General features: G+C 45.3%; 1 protein-coding gene across 2 annotated transcripts in view; it reads left to right on the forward strand.

Moving 5' to 3' along the window:
* Positions 1-17782, forward strand: part of MIA3 (MIA SH3 domain ER export factor 3) — a 353545-nt gene that overhangs the window by 151760 nt on the left and 184003 nt on the right. For both annotated transcript variants that reach the window (XM_078649820.1, XM_078649821.1), the window contains exon 8: positions 6309-6440. In XM_078649820.1, the coding sequence (XP_078505946.1) occupies positions 6309-6440 (132 nt within the window). The remainder of the gene's footprint in view (positions 1-6308; positions 6441-17782) is intronic.

Here is a 17782-nt window from a genome sequence, read left to right on the forward strand (position 1 = left end):
AAGGTAGACTGCTAGACTGTCAGTTCTTGGGCACCTCAAAAGGTACACAGTAGAAGTTACAAAGCCTGCAAAATTCCACAGATTAAATTTCAAAGGAGTACCAAAAGGATTTTATGAAAGATGCACTGGTTGCTCAACCTGGTCAGAGTAAAATTCAAAGAGCTCACTGTCATTCACTGGTATCCTGTGAGCCTCTGCCTGCTCACATAAAGCAGGCATTGAATATTCATAACCCTACTTGGAACTTCTGTGCGGAAGGAAAATGGCAAATTGAACTGCAGTGTTTGTGTAAAATGAGGGCCACAAGCTCTTTGTGGAAGTCTTTGCCCACTCCAATCCAGCTGAATTGAATTTATCAACTTTAAAAAAAAAAAAAATAACAGCCCTTCTTTTTTTGGTTGCCCACCTGTGTCACCATTAGCTGCTGTGGCTGTAAATGCGCTTGTGTATCCATTGTGGGTTAGGAGTATTTACATATCTTGGAAGATAATGTTGTTCAATCCATAGGTATCTGTTCTTGAGCCATATTGCGCTTTGCTGTGCCTCCTAGGACAAAGGTCTGTATGGTACAGCACGCCCTCTGTGTTTGGACACGTGTTTGGCTCAAAATAGACATCATGCCATCCACTGCTCCTTGTCGGGTCCAAGGTGACAGTGGTTATCCCTGGCCAACTGTCTTCAATTTAACCCTTTGTTAAGACAGGAAGCCGGTATGAAGCAGAAGTAATTTATTGAGTAAATTACATACCAAAAGGCCCACACGCAGGTGGAAGAAAAGCGTGCTGATCTTGACAGAAAACATTCAAATGTTAGGCAACATTCCATGACCTCAAATAAATACCAAACAGGTGTTCCAAGATGCTACTTCATAATGTTACCTAAAGCCTACTGGATATCGCAGCAGTAATAGAAAAGTGAACACTGAAGAAAGGTTAATGTTATAAAGAGAAGAGGTTTCCACGACCTAATGAAGACATACGTACAATACCCTTTTTACCAGGAGGCTATTACACAAGCGCTCTTGGAATTGCTTCATGACAACAGTTAGAAGTCTTCATTACTACATTCCTATTTAGAGTTGAATGTCCGCTGTGATATAATCTGAACATTAATTGTCGTGTATGAGAAATATTTCATGATGTATAAACTTACCAAGCCAAAATTCAATGTACTATTGTTTATAGATATTTTAATCAAATGTAATACAACTCTGGCGACTCTGCCAAGTCCTCTTCTGTGCCTACCTACTAGGATCAGCTCAAGTTCTTTTTATGTGCAGGATATTAATATAACCTACCTTCCTATGTGCTGAAGCTGCTTTCAAGCTCTGCTTACAAAGTGTTGGTGTCCATGTATAATTTAAGTGATGCATTTTGATATGTCAAGAAAAGCAGTCTCCAGGAAAGTACGTACTAGCTGACTCTATTGTGTGCTTTGATAGGTTATATCAAAACGGTCTGCATGCTATCCTGCATTCCTTGTTTTCATAAGAGTCATGACTCAGGCCATTGTTGGTTTGTGAATATTGAGGAAGAATTGATGAAGTATGATATCTGGAGACATTATCACAATCCAAAATGCGTTTCTCCTTTTATGCCACAGTCCTTCCTTTTGTTGTCTCCGAACGACAATCTTTTTTTGACTTTCTACATAGATCCCCTCTTGATAATGATACTCTAAAATATCTTCTGTTAGAAGATTTTTGTACTTGATTTGGAACCCTTCTACCTGGAAATTTTAACATAGCAGGCAAACAGAATATAATCATGTGGTTGTTAAATAGAGTTGAGATTGTTATGCAAGGTTAGGTGCGATTTAATGTAATAAGCTCAGAAGGATGAAAAGCAGAGTTGATCCTGCAGGTATTCAGACATGTGACCTACTGACCACACAGTAATGTCAGCAGCGGGCGTTTAACTGTTTGAGCTCTCTTGCTGGCAAGAACATGTTGTGCTTGTTAGAGAGAGAACAAGAACTGTGTGAGGAGGACTTTTTCTTTGGAGTTGGTGAACAGGCACATTGAATTGAGTGAAATATATAAATAAGGTTAAGTACCTAATGAAGAAGGGAGTTAAGATTTGATCAGAGATGACTGGTCAGCCCTTTTCCCAGTATTTCTTTCCTTCAACAGGAGTATGAACACTGCTGGCTGAAAGGCTTTTGGATCATTTCTGAGATGTGAGGCAGGAGGAGGAGGGGATTAGTAGTTTGACAATTTGGCTGGATGAGTCAGATGGAGTTGATATGCAAATAATTTTATTGGAGTGGTTGGGCTAGGAGTTCAGTTGAGCAGGCTGGGGTGATCCTGAGGAGAACGATTTGGGGGCTCTGCGGTGAATCTTTTTCATGCCTTAATTGTCAATTTATGTATCTCTGTATTTTGAAGAAGATATTGTTGCCGCTGATGAACTCATTAGCAGCCGCAGCTTGTGATCGCAATCTTTGAATTCTTACTTTTTGTATACTCTACATGCCAACAATTGTTTTTAGGTCTCGTGGCGTTTAACAGCGCGTAGGCGCTGTGTCCGCCAGAGATCTATTGTCGCTGGGTCTGCTTCCCAGGAGACAGCACCTGGCCACGCGCATTGCCTCTTCAAGGAGGCGTTTTGAGCGGGCCAAGCGCTCAGCTGCTGTCTCCCGGGAAGCTCCAACACCACACAAGCATGCGCATACACAGAGACACACACACACACACACACACACACACGAGCGCACATGCACGCACCCACCCACACATACAGAGAACCCGCCGTCGCATACACACATGCGCGCGCACACACACACACACACACACACACACACACACACACACACACAAGTGCACCGAGCCCCCCCCCCTCCTCCACTTACCGCCACTCCGGACTTCAGCCGCCACCGCGGGGCTCTCCCTCGGGCATGGGAGCCCCGCCTCACCAGCACTGCTTCTCTCCGTGGGTGCGTGCGTGGGCTTCCGAAGCCGGAAGTCCCGCCCCACGGAAGGTTTCGGTTTCGCTCACACCACACGCTCGGAGCCGTTCCTGATGAGGTAAGCCAGAAGCAGCAGAGACTGGAAGAGAAGAGTGGGGAGAGAGCATGAGAAGCAGTACACACCAGCAGGAGGTCTGTACAAACTGCATTTACAGCAGCGCAGAGAGGCGCTCTTTGGCACATACCACCCCCACATAAAGCTGTTCCGTCCGGCACTCATTCTTTCAGGCTACGCTTTAAGGAAGATTGGCAACAGCCATAGGGGCCACTGGTCGCACTACGGCTTGGTTCAGGTGCAGGAAAGCACAACCGAATGACAAACTATGCCCCCGCCACCCCATCAATATGAGATTTTAATTTAAAAAAAACAAAAGAATAGACCGCCACTGCAATATTTCATTCTTCCTTAGAAATTTCTCCTTGCGGATCCTTTTGTGGAAAACCTTTTTCCCCCCTACGCTTCCTTATTTTCTGCCAGCATGCTGCCTCTCATGAGAAATAATCCTAAAACACAGTGGGCAGCTCTGCTCATAACACATTGTTCAATCGCACCGAGGGCAAGGCAGCTTGTTTTACAAGCATTTACTCAGACGGGAGTTTCCGTGTACATTGTGAGACATTATTGTTGCTGACATGTCAGCCGCTTTTATAGCGTTTGTTAGTTTTACGGTCCCAATGCTTAATTTGAGATGAAACAGGTGCCGAGACGTCAGTTTCCCAATGCTTAATTTTAGATAAAATAAGTGCGGGGACTGTCTTTCTCTGTATCCTTCTGGGTCCTGTTTCTTCTTCCTTGTTTGTTTTTAGTTTCATATAGCGCGTACATGAGCAGCAGTTCCGTTACAGACGGGACACATGCATTTTGTTAGGCACGAGAGGGGGCGGGGGTATTAAGTGATTTGCCCAGAATCACAGGAGACTCGAGACCCAGTTCCCAAGCTCCGAGGTCAACCACTCAGCATAAACCTACCTGCGCAGAGCCAAGCTCTGCACTTTAGTGAATGTTGCAAGATCATGCAAAATCACATACATTAAGTGGAGATTTACTTCTTTTGAATTATACAGGTGCATCACAGGCTACCCATTTACAATCGTAGGCACAGGGAGATTAGTTGCAGTGCTCAATCAGACTAGTTCTAGCCTGCGGTTCACCAAAACTACACTGAAATAAACAGGGCGCCAATATGCTACTCACTTCTAAACTCGATTTATACGGTCCCCTTCAGAAAGACGAGCATGTACCACTATTTTGATTAGTACTATATTTGGGCGTAAAGCTGGTACTAATGAGGTGCAGCCAATGCCCAGAAAGTGCTACCAAGTTTAACAAGTATTTTTTCCCCTTTTGCGTTTTGGGACTTGTCTTATTTGTGGCTCGTTTCTTCTTCGTCCTATCAACCAGACCCCTTTGGTCAGCAACCTACTACCAATCCCTCCCTGCTACATCATTTAGTTCAATCATTTAGTTCACTGTGTTGCTTCCTCGTGTTCTCCCCCTGTGCCCTCCTTTCCACTGCCTTATCAATAAGGCGCTTGTAGGTGACATGACATGAAAGGAGTGCTAACCACTATAGCTTCAACCAGCATCACACTGTCTGTGTAAGGTTCACTGCATGCATTGTCAGCAGCGTAGCCAGTGTGTCCTGGGCCCTGGAGCAAGTTAGGAAATGGCCCCCCGGATGCGGTTTGGGACCACCTTCAAACAGCTCTTACAGTACAAGCACCGGGGGAGGGAGGCGGGTTAGCAGCGGGCCTCTCCACATGTCTCGGCTCGTTATGCTGGGGATATCACTGTCGGAGCACTTAAGAGATTGGTTGTAAAGAGGGCTGGCCGCCCGCTACAGTGTGTACACTCTTTCTGCTCCTGCTGCGCGGCTCCCAACACGATGGGGCATCAAGTTGAACACAAAGTCAGATATGCTGCTACAGTCCGCTCAGTGTCCTCAGCAATTCACTGTTTCCTACAAGGGGAGTGCTGGCTAAAAAGGTAGCTACGTATTAGGGGCAGATGTCCTTACTTGGCTGACGGTGCAGCGCTGTCGCAAGAGTCCCGCAGCTGCCCCAAGTGAGAGTTCTGGCTCTGCTCTATTGAATTAGGGTATGACCCCAGGCCTCCACAATGCCGTGCTGCTACACCCCCGAGACATCCCAGCGGGCACAATCACTGTGTTACCTCAGGGGTTCTGAGGCTTCTTTGCTTCTCCGGGCTCTGCTGAGTGGATCTGGGGCACACTAGACCAGCTACTGGCCACCGTCTGACTGTTGTAGCTGCAGGCTATCCCACAGCATTGATGGTGCCCACTCCCCTCCTGCCGCATGGCCTACTGCGCACTGGGGCGCCCAGGGGAAACAAGTGCTAACTGCCGATATGGCACACTACGTGCCCGCAGTGATTCCCAGTGGTCTTAAAGGAACGCCGACTGGAAGAGTATTCACCAGGGGCAACCTCACTTATTTGGCTGGTGGAGCAGTGCTGCCATAGGAATCTGGCATGCCGGTTTCTTCCCCGCCCAGTCAAGGTGGGCCCCTAGCCCTCCGCAGTGCTGCGTCACTACCCCCAAAATATGTTCCAGCGGGAGCAGTCACTCCCCCCTGGGAGCAGGGGAGTTCCACTGCCGCCTTGCCTCTCTGGTCCTCGTTGGTTGGATGGGGGCACCCAGGTTCCCCTCCCGCGGCGGGCCGTCCCCTGTCTTGGGTTGTCTCCATGTGCTCAATCTCTTTCTCGCCCTCCCTCTGTGTGTGCCAATCTGCTCCCCGTGCCGGTGTGACACCTCTCAGCCTCTCCTCTGTGCATTCTTCTGTGTGACCTCGGTGCCTCCCTATGCACTCCTCCTGGACTCTCCTGTATCCTCCTGTGTGCACCTATACACTCCCGTCTAAGTCCCTCTGTCTGCCCCAATCTGGCCCATCCCTCGTGTTGCATCACTCAGCCTTGCTTGTGTGCGTTCCTCTCTCCCTCCGCCGTGTGACTTCTGTGCCTCCCTATGCCCTCCTGTGTCCTCCTCTACACCCCCCTGTCTCCGTCCCTCTGTGTGCACCAATCTGCCCCCTCCTTCGTGTTGACCCTCTCAGCCTCTCTCGTGTGCAGTTGTCTCTGCCTCCCGCTGCCATTCACAAACAATGTTTATATACCAATTGTAAATGTAAAAAAAATTAATGCAAAGCATTGTCATTTACAATGCCAATAACTTAAACTTTAATGCTGCGAGACCAATTGCATTGCAAATGTTTGTTATCGCTTTGGGATTAGCACACTTGCATTATGTCTTCCCCTTAATTGAAGTGAATGCCTACAGTGCGCCTGAAGTAATTTGCTGATTGAATCTGTGTTGTCGTTTCAGCTGGTTGCTGCACTGCCTGAGGGAATGCAGCCAGGCCCAGATTTCCATGGAATTCCCTGGACACCCATCCTCATTACACTTTTAGCTGGCGTGTTTACAGTTGTCATCTTCTTCTGGAGAACCTGTCTTTCGGTGAGTAGATATTTTGGTGAAGTCTGTGTTATTGGGGTAGGCCTATGTGCCTTCTGACTAATACTGTCTGGGAATCCTCAAATTTAAAAACCTTACTTTTAGTTTACCTGAAAAGTACATGTTTTTGCTTGATCAGTCTGTCTTCTCTTTCCTTTCAATCTTGGCAGATGATGTTGAGCCTAAAATTGTGTTGTCAATACTGGGGTAATCGCAAAGAAAACAAGCATTAAAAATGCAATAGTTCTCGCCTTTAATTAAGTTAAAGCGATTTGCTTTGCTATACAATACCATCAGCAAAGCAAATGGCTTCAATTTAATCAAATGCACGACCTGTTGCATTTTCAATGCTTGTTTTTTTTAAATTCCTACACTTCTCTGTTCTGAAAAGTTAACATTTATGTAATAAAATCTTGGCAGCTATAAATAAGGGTTTACCGTAATTTAAAAATAGCAGAGTCCCTTCTTATTGTAATTTTGAACTCTTAATAGTTGCATAAAAATTACAATTTATCACCGACAAAAGATGTATTGTAGTCATGTTAAGTTTTGTCAACACATATTTCCTTCACTAGTAAATTAGCTCAAGACTTTGACAGAACGAATATGCTAGACTATTATAACGGCCATAGGTACTGCGCGAGTTGTTTTAGGGTGGCAGCGTAGAATGACGCTCCATTTAAAGATGGCTTCAAATTTGACCTGCTATAGAATGGCCATCTTAGGACGGGGTAGTTTGGTGTTACACTTGAGCACTTCCAGCTAGCTCAGCGGTGGGCTGACCAAATTCTCAAAGCAAGATACTCACTCTGTGTGCATGCTGGTAAGATGATATTTAACAGCGTCCTATAACTGGGCAACCAGGGCACAGTGTAACACGGTAATGTGGCCCACTTTTCCACAGAATGAGTCCCATTCTAAGATGGCTACGGGTGTACCAGTCCTTCTTCGCTATCTGTAGTGCATAGCTGCGGAACCCCATGGCATTTACGGGGCTTTGGTCGTCCTCGCTCCTCTATCAGGTTTGAAAAGCACCGTAACGGCCAAACATGGGCGAAGCGGAAACCGGAGGTGCGGAGAAACCGCCGGCTCCCCTCCCACTGAATCCGCCAGCTCCCCTGGTCGAGGAACCGGTAGTCTGGAGCCCTGAAGTAGAGATCTATCTCTTCCACGCCATGCTTGGACACAAGCCCGTGGGTGAGGCTCAACCTCCTATTCATCGTTCAGTACTCCTCCCTTTTATGCGCTACCCCTCCCCCATGTCCTACATGGAAGTCTTATGTCAGAGAAGTTCCCTTTTACAGCCTTTGTTCAACACCTCTCACTCCCGCATTCTCTCTGCCTCAATAACCCTTGTCAAAACCAATGAATGGCTCTGTTGTCTCTCCCGGTGCTTTATTATGTACTTCATAACAGACGTTATTGTTATAATTCAAGCCCTATGGGCTTGTTTCAGAGAGGTCTTTATTTTCCCTTCCTCCCTCACCTGTCTAGTCTTTGGTTCAGTAAATTACTTTTACACTCTTGAACTTGACAATCCACTTGTTTCTTCACGATAACGTGCTTAAAAATCCATGTGTGCTGTGCTATTGGTTTAAAAATACCCCTATCACGAAATATTGTTTATTATTCAAGAAATTCTTTTAAACCTCCCGTACAACTTTAAAGGTTAAAATACCCCTGGAGGTGTTTCATCACCCTTCATTTCTGGGCTCAGTAACTTCACTTTCTGTGGCCCTGTCTCAGTATCTACTCAATACTACAATTTCACTGGCCTATCCTGACACACAGCTTTTTCAGAGTTCTCATGCCCGTGAGTAGGTTCTGCAGGTGTTTCTTTGCATTCTGGTTCTTGTCCTGAGGTATACGAACTACAAGAATATGAAGACAAGCACCTACCTCTCAGTGCCCTCACTGCGTTGCGAAACTTCTGGATGCCGGCCAGGAAGAGAGTAGTGATCGGCGGGGACGCTGGCGCCGTGAGCGCGACTGAATCCGCGCGTGGCCAGCACTTGTCGCTCCCTCTCCCATTAGGATTGCTGGGCGCGTGCCCAGCTCTTGTCTCCTTTTGTCTCCTTTTGTCAGCTTTGGCGGCTGACATGATCACAATAGTTCTCTGCCGAGAACGCGCTTCGCGTGTCTATAGGCCGAGACCTAAAAAGTGTTCAGTTTTGAAGAGTGTAATATGGCCGGACTTGAATGCACTTCTCAGTAACTCATAATAAGTTTAATTATATTGAATTAAGATGAGTCTTCCTTCCTCTGTAATCCTATTGTGACAAGTCCTTTTTCTTATGGAACCTTTGTACCACCTTCATCATATTCCTATTTGTATGATCAATAAAACCCATTACAAAGCAATTCTCTTATTCTGCTTACTAAAAACTTTGGAATCATGAACTGCATAAAAATAGCTTGAATGTTAAACATATATTTAAAATATTAATATCAAGACTTTCAAAAGAGGACGTGCATGTCCTGCAAGGGTAGCTTTCATGAAAAGAGCGTACATGTTAAGTATACAGTGAACTTTTCACAGTGCAAATTACAAGCACTTTTCATGGGTCACAGTCATTAGAAGCTGCACTGTAAAGCTAACCAGAGCTGGACCATATTGGTCATGTTCAACCAGGAGGGCAGCTGGGAAAAGCCCGATAGTTGTGTTAGTCAAGATGGGCTAAATTGTTTAGAGTACTGTCAAACACCTGCATGTAGTTCATTCATTTTCCTGTGAGGATTGGATGTTCGGCGGAGAGGCATGCAATTAAGGCAGATCTGCAGGAGTAAATGCCAAGGCTAGGAACTGTGGTTTTAAAAAAGTCTGTCTTTCAGCAGGGCAGGGCAAATGCAAATAATGTGCACAGGCGTTTCCCTGCAGGAGAAGCAGAGCCTACATAGATTGTTTGAACTTTCTTTTATGTGCCGGTTGGCTTGCAGATTGAACTACATGGCACGCACAACTTCTGAATAATGAAGTCTGCATTTCAGTACAGCGAAAAGCATGTACACCACATCACTTTTTATAGGCTCCTAAGAGGCTGGAGTATTTTTTGCCTGTTGTGGTAACATTTAAAGTCATGTGGCTAGAACACCTTGTGTAAACACGAAGGCCTGATGTGTGGTTCTAAAAGTATTTAGCACAAACATGCGTCTGCTGACTCATCACCAGCATTGCTGTGTGCGAGGTGCCAAGTATGGATTATATGTAATTTACCCCATCTGCCTTGGCCCATAACGAATACCGTTATTGCTGTATCTATGAGTAGATAAAAAAATCGTCTTTCCTAATATGCTTGCTCCACCCGACGTCCATCTTTGAATTACAACATATGGCTAGATGTCTTTCCACATAGAATAAAACACTATATGAATTGCTCTGAATGTGTTCTCTGTCAACCACCAAATGCTCCCTATACCATATATAGTTTGTTATCCTGTACCAACTGCATTCAAACATTTTCCTTTATGACTTGAGGTGCTCAGTCGCACCCTTGTTTTCTAAATCCCCCCTACCCCCAACTAAAAATTGCTAACCCTAATGGTGACCCGTCCCAGAGACACAATTGGCTAATACAGTGAATATAGGTTGCAGCTGTACCAGTTGAATAATTGTTGAGTAGACTTGGTTGTGGGAATCGCCACCACTCACTCGCAAATACTCTAATCACCACTGAATGTGTCTACACAATCTGATATTGGCCTCCTGTCTACACAATCTGATATTGGCCTCCTGTTCCTTTCTTTGTAACTAAGTATTTTACCTCTAGTAGAAATGGTTGCACTGATTGATAATACATGTGTTGGTAACAGACTTGGTTTGGACCAACAAAGAATTTTGTCTTTTTTTGTTGATTATTTTGTTTGTACACTGCCATCAGTTGCAAATTAAAGCAGTCCTTATGAAAATAAATTCTGCTTGCATCTTTATGATACCGTACATAAAAGGAGTGACAGAAACGATATGGTCAGCAAAGACATTTTGAGGGTGTAGAATAGGAGCAACTAAAGGCTATGAAGTATTTTTTGTACAAAGTAAAGATAAACGGGTAATGTGGCTGGGAGACCAAATGCACAAAATGTGTAAAGCCATGAATGAGATATAATTGTATGCCTCGTCCTTCTAGTTGTAAAGATGAGAATAATTATAGACCCTAAATTTTGGTTTAGTGTTCAGAACAGAACTCGATGGCAAGGGAGCACAGATTAGTTACGTGTTATTTTGTAAGAAAAACTACTTGCTAAGATTTGTACAACTTCAGTGAAAGAACAGTTGACCTTAAAGAGTTATGGCAAGACAACTAACCCTCTGCTTATCTTGCTGGAATTGGCAGGGATGATTCTGAGAATGGTAGATGTAGTCCTGCATTATAAAATGATGCTGAAAAATAAGCATGAACTTAGTGGTGGGGAAATATATAGATAAATTATAAAATACAGCATTATCGTAAAACACAAAGGGCTACAGAATGCATGGGTAAATGTTACTGATAATATCAGTTAGGCACAGAAGACTTGTGAACAAGATACTCTTTGTTTATTGAGGTGGGATTGATGAAGTGGCTGAGTAACCAGCATTAAAATGTTTGTGTGTGTGTATACACACACACACGCACACATAATATAATTATTTATTTCAAGAAGATGATTAGTAACAAGAAAATCAAATCCAGTCAGGGTAAAAACATATGTTCAAACTGATACTATTGGTCATAACATTTTGTTTAAATGTTATTTGAACTTGTAGCGCACACATATACTCCAAGTAGTGTCCCGTTGCAAGCCTGAAGAGAGGGGGAATGGGTACAGATAGAGTGGAGTTAAGTTAGACAAAAAGATATTTTCTTCAATTTTTGGGGAATAGACATAAGTTTTGAACACTGCAGAGAGCCAGAGGAAGTGAGTTCCAGGCCTTGGCAGCTCTAACAGCAAGTGCGCTGCCCCCCCCACTCTTGTGAGCCGGAAGCGAGGAATATGGGCCAAGAACTCAGATGGTGAACAAAGCTATCTGGGGGTGGTGCAGAACAGGAACCTCTTAAGTAGGTGGGGCCACAGGCATGCAAAGCCCAAGGCTTTAAACTTGGCACGATTCGCTACAGGCAGCCGATGGAGTATTCGCAGATGCTGTCTGACACTGCTTCTCATCGGGATGTTAAAAACAAGTCTCGCAGCAGCATTTTGGACAACCTATAATTTATGAAGAAGGTAGCCCGGCAAGCCGGCATACAGAGCATTTGCGTAGTCGAGCCGAGAAAGTATCAGGGCCCGAGTCACTGTTTCCTTTGCTGCTCTGGGGAGAAGCGGGAGAAATTACCTAAGGGTTTTAAGTATCCCAAAGCAGTTCCCCGCTAGCTTCTTAATCTGGGTGGAAAAGGAAAGATTCTCCTCGAACCAGACTCCAAGATTTTTTGCGGGTTGCCCCGTTTAGGCTGGCAAGGGAAATTCCACTGACCATTGAGTTTTTCTAAACTGGGGGGGGAATGGTCCCATAGAGAAGAATTTCAGACTTATCCTCATTGCATTTAAGCTGTGCTGAAGAAAGCCAGTGAAAGACTGCTGCCAGACAATTTTTCGCCTAGGACGTGGAGCATTATGATTCTTCCCAGGTAACAGAAGCTGAGTGTCGTCAGCATATGCTATAATTTTGGCTCCTAACTCTTCAGCCAAGTAAATCAGAGGGGTGACCTATAGATTTAAGAGGAGGGGGCTCAAGGGGGACCCGTGGGGCACCCCAGTAGTCACCTCCTGAGGTAAGGATGAGAACGGGGGAAGCCAAACTTGTTGAGTGCGCCGCTCTAAAAAGGATTTTGGCCAACTCAAGGCAGCACCTGAAATCCCCATGTCTGCAAGGCAGGTAAGCAACAGAGAGTGAGGGACAGTGTCAAATGCTGCAGAGAGATCCAATAAAATAAGAGCTGCCCTCCCGCCCTCATCCAGACAGTCCCGAATAGCTTCCGAGACTTCCACCAAGGCCAACTCATTGCTATAGGAGGCTCTGAATCCACATTGAACTGGATGAAGTAGGTGGCACCCACGACAAAGTCTGTGAGTTGTTTGTTGACCACTTTTTCACAGGCTTTCGCCATGTTAGGGAGGAGGGAGATAGGGCGGTAGTTGGCAGGATTCAATGGATCCAGCATTGGTTTCTTTAAAAGGGGAAGAATCCTGGCCTGCTTCCATTCTGAACGAACCTGGGCCTCCTGAAGGGACAGATTGATAAGTCTGTTAGCTTCGCGGTTCACTGTCTCTGCGCCCAAGGCCAGAAGTCTGGGCGCACACGGATCAGTCGGGGACCTGATTTCAAGGCCTTATGGATCTTCAGTGACTCAGGAAGATCAATGGGTGAAAACGCAGCCAGGGAGGGAGACTCGGCATGCTGCACTTCCGGGGACGAGGGCCTAGCCTTAGAGTGATCGCCTAAAATAAAGGAAGCCTGGATGGAGCGAACTTTATCAAGAAAGACCTTTGAGAGCACCTCGCACCAAGCATTTGACGCAGGAAGTGTGACAGGTTCTGCCCTGGGCACCATAAAGCTTTGGACAATGAAAAAATGTCGTTAGAATTGTTCCTAGCTAGATCTATGCGATCCGCATAGCAGAGGCTTTTGGCCTCCGCTATGAAGGCATAGTACAGCTTCTGGACTTTCCTAAGGATCAGTTTCGCCTAGGGGCAGTAGTCCAGCCGCCATAACCATTCTAACTTTTTGCAGTGTTTCTGCAATCTAAGCTCATGCCAAAACCACGGCTGGGATGGGGAGTCCCTAGATAGTTTGCAGAAGGCCGTAGGAGAAAAGCAGGCCACCGCCCGCTTAATCCAACTGGAGAAGCTTTCAAGAGCATCCTCCAAATTAACAAAGGAGGCTGGTCTGGACTCAGCTAGAGCACAACTGGAAGTCATTGGGTCGATTTTGGCAAAGGGCGGGCCTTGGCCGGCACTGCTTGGGGGAATATTGCCATCCGGAACCCAGGAAAAGTATGTTAGAAAGTGAGCGGACCATTGCACCGGTAGTGGATCCTCCACCTTAATAGGGAAATAGGAGCAGATAGGATCAGGGATATGTCCGCCTGAATGTGTTGGTGCTCTGACCCATTGATTAATCTGGGCCAGGTTAAGCGAGTCAGTAAATTCCCTGGTATCCCCCACATCCTCTTTATCAAAATTAATATTAAGATCTCTCAGGAAGAGATAGTGCTTGAACCGCAAAGTGCGGGGAATGATAACATCCGCCAAATTTTTAAGAAAAGGCCTTGCAGGCTCCAGGGGCCTACAAACCAATGTATCTCCAAGAACTAGATGAGACTAACAGATGTACTTACCAAAGAACAAAACAATATATTTTGAGCTACATGTTTTTCTGTCTGCCTTCCTCAGTATTAGATTTTCAAAAAGCATAGGTAGTGCGGATTCCATTGGGAAAAATAATTCATTCAGTTCTGAGATCTGCCGAGATAATCAGGCTGTGTAATCACTGATGTTCAATACAGAGAGAACTAGTGGAATCCAGAGAAAAATGTCTGCAGGTACGGTTTGAAATTGCATCCAGGAGGTACAACAATTCCTTCAGATGCTCTCTAAATCTAATATAAGAGGATATTCTGTGAAGCTCCTGATGCACCATCCTCTAGAAATACAACCTACGGATAGAAAAAGGATGGGCATCACATCTGGATCTTTGGAATCTGGGGTGATGCATATGGTTTTGGGTGCTGGAATGAAGAGGTTTTGAAGGGACATGGGGGATGATATGCTTCAAGGAGAAAAATAGGGCAGTGCTAGAGGCAGCGCAATGGATAATGCAAGGAGTTTTAAAAATGATCCTATTACATGGAGGTGAGCAAGGAGAGGGCATACTTTGGAGAATCTGACTGTGAAAGTGATAAGATGGACCACATAGTTGGGTCTCGCCTAGGCAGTGCATGCCATGTCCCTTTGAGACATGCTGTATCTTCGAGACATGCTGTATCTAGAATATGGGCTTCAAGGAACTTCCATCTTTTTCATTGGTTCCTCTTAATGTCCTTTCTAAATGATGGATTTTGATTGGTGAATACTCTTAGTAGTCCCTCCTGTCATATTCGTTCGGCTAGTCCTGTCATGTATGCCCCTTTTTACATGCATTGTCCCATCCACACGACTATAACGGTTCTGAGGGGTGACCTTTTACCTAGTAGTTAGCCCTGTCTATTCGTAAACCGGTTCTTGGTATATTATCAAAATAATGCTATACCTGACGTACATAAACATGTCCCCAGGCACGGCATAATTATTCTGTATAAGGGTCCCCACTTTTTTTCATCTTTGGCCAGCAGGCCGCTGTTTATGATCGCATTTGTTTGGAAAAAACATTTGATTGTTTTCAAAACATATCGATTCTAGAAAAAACCCTTGAGTGTCCCCTCTTGTATATGAGACTCTCATTCCCACCTGCAATTTAGAGGAGAATTCCTTCCAAGCTGACACGGGGTCCCTGCATGCTGAATCTTCGACACGCAGCGCTCTGACATTCCTTGCAGGCTGTCATCCTTGAAGCAGAGAGGGGGTCCTTTGTTCTTTACTATCAAGTGAGGGGACTGGAGCTTCCGTATGGGATTCTTGGCAAGCCAGGTACATATACATGCTACACCTACACCTCTAGGCTAGGTACATGTAGTCAAATTATGTAGGGCGCGCATTATAGGGGTATGCAGATGCTACTGTTTTATCTGAACTGTATATGTTCATCTTTTTAGCATGCATCTGCTGTTCACTATATTAGCACTTGCAATTTCTTTCGTATGCTTCTGTCTCCTGATTGTTGCAGCATATATGTTTTACACCAGACTGTAGCTGGACCAATAAATACTTATTGAAAATGTCCCAATCGCCATCTTGTGTATTTCCTGAGAAAAAGGAAGCATGGTTGACTGAGCGAAAGGTACTGTACTGTTTGTCCACGATCCCTGAGGAATCAGGGTTGTCATGTTCAGTGGTTGTCAGAAACTACCTACACCACTGTAAGACACATGGGGTGGTAGTGGCAGTGTAGAGCTAGCTGGTCTAATTGCTGCCATATCCTGTAGGGGTGTCAGGAGTCAGTTTGGGCACCAAGCCCTCAGATTAGGTCATCCAAAACGAGCAGGTCCTGAGGGATTCCTAGGAACAACACAACACTCCTTTTGTATCTTCCCATAAGCACTGACCCTATTACACGTGCTCTTAATCTTCAGGTTATTCGTACTTTGAGAGCACTCCATTTTTTTGGCCTGCCTCTGCTCTGTAAAGTGTTCTGTTTACTTCATGCACAGGCTTGATGAATCATTCCTGACCCATCTAAGGTGTTTCAGCTTCGATCCCACTTAATCTCCCTGTGTCACCCCCTACCCTCACCGCTTCCACAACATGGCTTTTCGTTTTTTTTTTTTACACTTCTATATAGTGCAAACTGGAGCCAAAGGTATCGAAGCTCTTCAAATGATCACCAGTTGCATTACAGATGGACTCATTCATTTTTCTGGCACAGGGAGATTAAGTGATATGCCTAGAATCACACGATGCTGAGACGACGCCAGAACTTGAACCTGGTTCCCCAGTTTTAAAGTCTGCTGCTCTGGCAGTTATGCTGCTTCTGACTGCTGCTTCCTCCTTGCCTATTTCCTCCTCCCTAGGTGGCCACTCTTTCTAGGCTTGCCTCGCTCAGTATTTCTCCCCTACCAGGTCCCGTCCTCCTCTCCACTTTCTCCCTTTTCCCTCCTCTCGTCCACAGCACCTTATGAGAACGATGACCCTTTCCTTCGGAGCGTCATGCTCAAGGTCCCTCTCTCCCTCCCTTTGCTGCTCCTGGACTAGTTTTCTTTTTCTTGTCTGAACTGTTTGAAGGATGCGGAAACCAATGAAAACAGTTGAGAGGGAGACCGGTTTGCCACTCACCCTGCAAGCCCCCTACCCTCCCCCCCAATCACTAAAGCAGGGGTGTTCTCTCTCTGACACCACAAGGAGGCCAGGTAGGCCCAACTACCTGTAACCTCCAGGGTACAGTCTGTAAAAGAGGGCCACACCACCACCACGGGTCCCTGGGTGAGAAATGCAGGATCTAACCATGTAGAGCTTAGAGGGTCCCGGCAATGGGAATCGCTCAAGCCTCCGGTGTCTGCTTCCCCAACCAGTTACGTGCCTGTATCCACTCCCATTAGGAGCATGGCAAACGCCTGATACCATATCTCCAACCTGCTAGAGAAAATCACATACAGCTACACGGGTTTCTGGTGAGTGAATTGCCTTTTCTTTTGTTTACATGCCACTTGTATGGGCTATGAAACACTATGACGAGAAACGCTCTCACTCTACCCACTGGCTCCTAAAGCTCTAGGGCAAGCACTCCTCATTAACTCTACCTCTTTGTGTCTACAAGTGCCATAGAGTACTCATGGACTTTTGTTGGAGCCCTAAAAACCATTGCCCGGGCCTCACCCCGCCGACGACACTGTGCTTTGTTATAAAACGTCAAGATAATGGTCCCTTGACAACGATCCAGCCCCCTGCTATTCAAATAGTGAACTTAAAAGCACAACCTATCGTGGCTATCCCAAACTATGACAGATCCCACTAGCCACATTTCAGCAGGTCCTGAAATCTGCAACATTCAGGCATTGAACCTTCATTTTTCTCTTAAACCAGCCCCCTCTCCTCCCTTTCATTAGGGTTAAAATATATTGGGATGGATCTGCTTCAGAGTAACCAAATGTATCCAGTCCCATACATTTTTTAACTACTTTACCAGAAATGATGTACACTTAAAATCCTGGTTATGTAGATTGTCGCACCCCCCTCCGTCTGTCGACTTAATGTCTCCAGCCAAAAATATAATTCCAGTTCCACAAGCAGGTCCCTGGTGAGGGTGTGGCCTGCTTAGCTTCGAATCATGCCTTTGGGGAAATTGTGACTGAGACAGTGCTCTGCCTGCTCCCGCTTTAACTATTTGTTTCGTCGACAAGTGCATTTCATGCATGCATCTAATTTTTAAAGAAACTCACTTCTTTCCATAGTGAGTGCATTTATTTAATTGACTGTTACGTTAGCATTTGCTGTTAAAGGTGATCATCACTTCGGTTCTGTCAGGTTAAGATAGAGCAGCCTTGCCTTTTTATGCAAATAGTAAGCCGAAACTCCCTGTTCAAATTTATTTATCTATTATCTTTGGGAGCCTTGACATTTGGAACAGAAATGCTTTACACATGCGCATTAGCAGTAAGCAGTAACTCTGATTTAATACAAATCATGTTGTGAATTTGTGGCCATAGTGTGTGGAGATATGTGCAGTGTTGTCATGGGGTATGCTGCGATGCCCTTGTAAGCAAGTTGGTTGGTACTCC

Source organism: Lissotriton helveticus, chromosome 6 (genome assembly GCF_964261635.1).
Source record: "Lissotriton helveticus chromosome 6, aLisHel1.1, whole genome shotgun sequence".
NCBI lineage: Eukaryota > Metazoa > Chordata > Amphibia > Caudata > Salamandridae > Lissotriton > Lissotriton helveticus.